The 3,524-nt window shown below is 41.9% G+C and overlaps 1 protein-coding gene across 1 annotated transcript; it reads left to right on the top strand.

The window, feature by feature from the left end:
* The first annotated feature begins 2,577 nt into the window (after positions 1 to 2,577).
* Positions 2,578 to 3,180, top strand: LOC128896630 (uncharacterized). Its single transcript, XM_054159988.1, has one exon. The coding sequence runs from the start codon at positions 2,578 to 2,580 to the stop codon at positions 3,178 to 3,180; it is 603 nt and encodes a 200-aa protein (XP_054015963.1).
* The last annotated feature ends 344 nt before the right edge of the window (positions 3,181 to 3,524 follow it).

A 3,524-nucleotide genomic window follows, 5' to 3' on the forward strand; every position in this document is an offset into this window, starting at 1 on the left:
GCAGGGCTGACCATCTTCCGAGGGTGGCAAGTCCTCTTTGATGGTGGCCATACCGGCGTCCTTGGGTGGAGGACACCACAAATGGCGATTTGCCGCGCTCTCGCAAGGACGCGGCGCGGATCGCGAGCGCGAGGGGGCGCAAAAGAAGAAAGGGGTGGTCCCTACTGGGCCGCGGGCCACGCATACCTCCATACTGTCGCAGACCACCTCCGCGGCGTGTTCGGGCGAGGAGGGACCGAGGACCCTCCGGGGTCAGGGTGCCTTCGTGACGGGCAGAAAAGTTCTGCCCCGTCACAACCTATAACATTTTTCGTCATGTCGTCGTTCTCAAGTTCGAACGAAGAAAACATTGGCATGTCATCTGCCAGGAAGCGTGCAAAAAGAACATATATTAGTGCAAGTGAAAAGAACATTGTATTAAATATTTATAAAAAGAACTATTAAAGAATCCAGGAAAAAGTGTCAGTGATATAGTGCAAATAACTGGTCATACTGCAGGAGTTTCGAAGAGGTAAAAATTATATATATGTATATGTTAATATGTATTTTACAAATATGTATTTCAGCAAAAACATTATTAAATTTTGTAATATTGTTAGGTCAGTCTTTCGAATATGGAAAGAGAGGATGTCAGGGAAAATATCGTCTCCAAACAGAACAAAAATTCGCCAAAAGATTGTTGAAAAAGTAGACGATTTCGATAAGAATGTTAAAAGACAGATTCCAATTTTTTCATCGAAATGAACTACCAACGATTGAAAAAGTGTCGGAGACTGTAAACAAATGAGACTGCACAAATGATTGAAAAACATGATTTTTAAGTTTACTCGGAGAGGTTCGATAGTTTTTTAACTGACAGAGAAGACATTGTTGTATGGAGAAGGAACTACACTAGCGGACAAGTAAACCGGAACGTTTTTTCAAATGCTCATAACTATAAGAGTTTTCAACCGATTTCGGTGAAACTTCGTGAGGAATAGTCTTTAAGTGTCTTCTGGGTGTGTGCAAAGTTGCATTGACGAGAGTTGATGTGAAGGGGTTAATTCACCCCTCTAAATGGGAGTGTGTAAAGAAACGTCTCTTTGAAACAGGCCAGGCATGACGAAAGAGGTTGAAAAATTAAAAAAAAAACCTTTGGGGCGACTTTTCTTGATGCCCTCTACAAAATGCATCCCTTGAAGTCCCTCTCGGACAATCCCAACCCCCCACAACCCCCCAACCCCTCTAAAATCCACAATTTTTGGACGACGGTCTCGACTTCGGGCTCAGTGCATTCTCTGGACTCCCCTGATCCAAACAATGCTATCACTCATACCGTGCACCTCATAAGAACCCTTTGGGGGGTGGGGGGGTGGAACAGCTCGCAAATTTTCAATCCCCTTTATAAGGGAGCACTTCCACACATCGGAGGGCGATGAAATTCACCGTTTGTTCTCGATACGTTAAGGATGAACGCCGAAAAGGTCCCGTTTCGAAAACTGCTCTCGGAGCTGAGGAGCGGGGGCAAAGGTAGGGGTGGTCCACCCCCAAGTGTAAGGGTTGGAACGACGTTTCGTTGCGTGGAACACATGTGGTACAGTCCATGGCATTGGGGCGACACAGTTTTGATGTCGTTTTTCCCCGTAAATGGAAATAAAATACGAAAATGTCAATTTTTTTAAAAACTCGCTTCCAACTTCAGGCCCATCTGCAAGGTGAACGAGTAACCTCACGTCAACGCCGTTCATGGATTCGGACGCGCGAATGCTTTATTAACAGGTCTCCAAAAAATCAGATTATTGGAATCACGCTTTTGATATCAAATCGGCGCAAATTTGAAAGAGTAGTAAGTAGGCCGGCATTCAGAAGTGGAGCGAGAGCCTGCATCCGTACGTGGTCAGACCAGACCGGACTCCAATTTAACATGGGCTGACCACGTACGGGCGCAGGGTCTCGCACCACTTTTGAATGCCGTTTCCGTCCATCCAAAAATTGTGAATTTTAAAGGGGGTGTAAGGTTATGGGGGTTGGGTTTGTCCGAGAGGAATTTCAAGGAGTGCATTTTGTAGAGGGCATCAAGGAAAGTCGCCCCAAAGGTTTTTTTGAATTTTTCAACCCCTTCCGTCATCTCTGGCCTGTTCCAAAAAAGCGTTTTTTTACACACTCCCCTTTAGGGTGGTGAATTAACCCCTTCACATCAACCCTCGCAAATGCAACTTTGCACACACCCAGAAGACACTTAAAGACTATTCCTCACGAAGTTTCATCGAAATCTGTTGAAAACTCTCGTAGTTATGAGCATTTGAAAAATCGTTCCGGTTTGCTTGTACGCTAGTGTATTTACGTTAAGTGAAACAATTCCGGGAGGCTAATAGCAAAATATACTATTTGGACGAAACATGGATTAATGCAGGACATACTAAAAATTTTGTATGGAAAGACACAAGTATCACATTGGCTCTAACTGCACATTCCAGCGGTCTATCAACCGGTTTAAAAAATCCTTCCGACAAGAGAAAACGATTAATAGTTACCCACATCGGAAGTGTAAATGGTTTTGTAAATGGGATGTTATGGACTTTTGAGTCCAAAAAAACTATGAATTACCACGAAGAAATGAATGTGGCAAAATTTGAAGATTGGTTTTCTAAAGTTATTAGTATAATAGAAGAAAATTCAGTGGTCGTTATGGACAACGCTCCATACCACAGTCGTAAAATAGATAAAATTTCGACCAGCAAGTGGAAAAAAGCTGACATCCAACAATGGTTACGGGCAAGAGGGATAACGTTCGCAGACGATATAATAAAAATCGAATTACTACATATTATGAAACAACAACAAGTACCAGACAATTATGCAGTAGATGAAATAGTCAAAAGAAAAAATGTAACAATTTTAAGACTTCTACCGTATCACTGCGAATTAAATCCCATACAGATGATATGGACTCAGGTGACAAATTATGTTGCAACGAGAAATACAACTTTTAAATTTAACGATATGACACGTTTCTTTACCGAGGCAGTAAATAATGTTATTGCAGACAATTGGAAAACGTGTATCGATCATGTAGTAATTAATTTCGAAGATAAATTTTTGCAATTAGATGGTATAATTGAATCAGTAATAGAACCATTTATTACAAATTTAAATGATTCAGACGATACTAGTTCATCAGCAAATACCAGTTCTGAATAAAAAGAAATAATAATTATACGGAACTTCTATTGTACTTTCATTCATCCCGTTATATCCTGTTATGACGAATAAATCCATAACATAATCCAAAAATTGTAATTTAATAAAGGAAAAGCTTATCTTGCGATGAGACGCGACGTGGGGATTCGGAATTCAGAAGACGGTCCCTGCTCAGCCGTGCTGAGGCAAAAATGACAACAGTGCGAGAGTCCGGCTTCGGTATACCTGGATATACCTAACCCACCATACCCTATCAGCCTTCCGGCCTCTCGCTACAACCGGCTTTGAGGGGATTGATTTACTAACAATAGTATGCGTGATAGACGTGCAAATTCTGAACGGTG

This window comes from Hylaeus anthracinus, unplaced genomic scaffold, assembly GCF_026225885.1.
Source record: "Hylaeus anthracinus isolate JK02 unplaced genomic scaffold, UHH_iyHylAnth1.0_haploid 11863, whole genome shotgun sequence".
Lineage (NCBI taxonomy): Eukaryota > Metazoa > Arthropoda > Insecta > Hymenoptera > Colletidae > Hylaeus > Hylaeus anthracinus.

What these genes read in the sequence shown, in the direction of transcription:
- LOC128896630 (XM_054159988.1), top strand. Translation starts at nt 2,578, where the DNA reads ATGAATTACCACGAAGAAATGAATGTGGCAAAATTTGAAGATTGGTTT.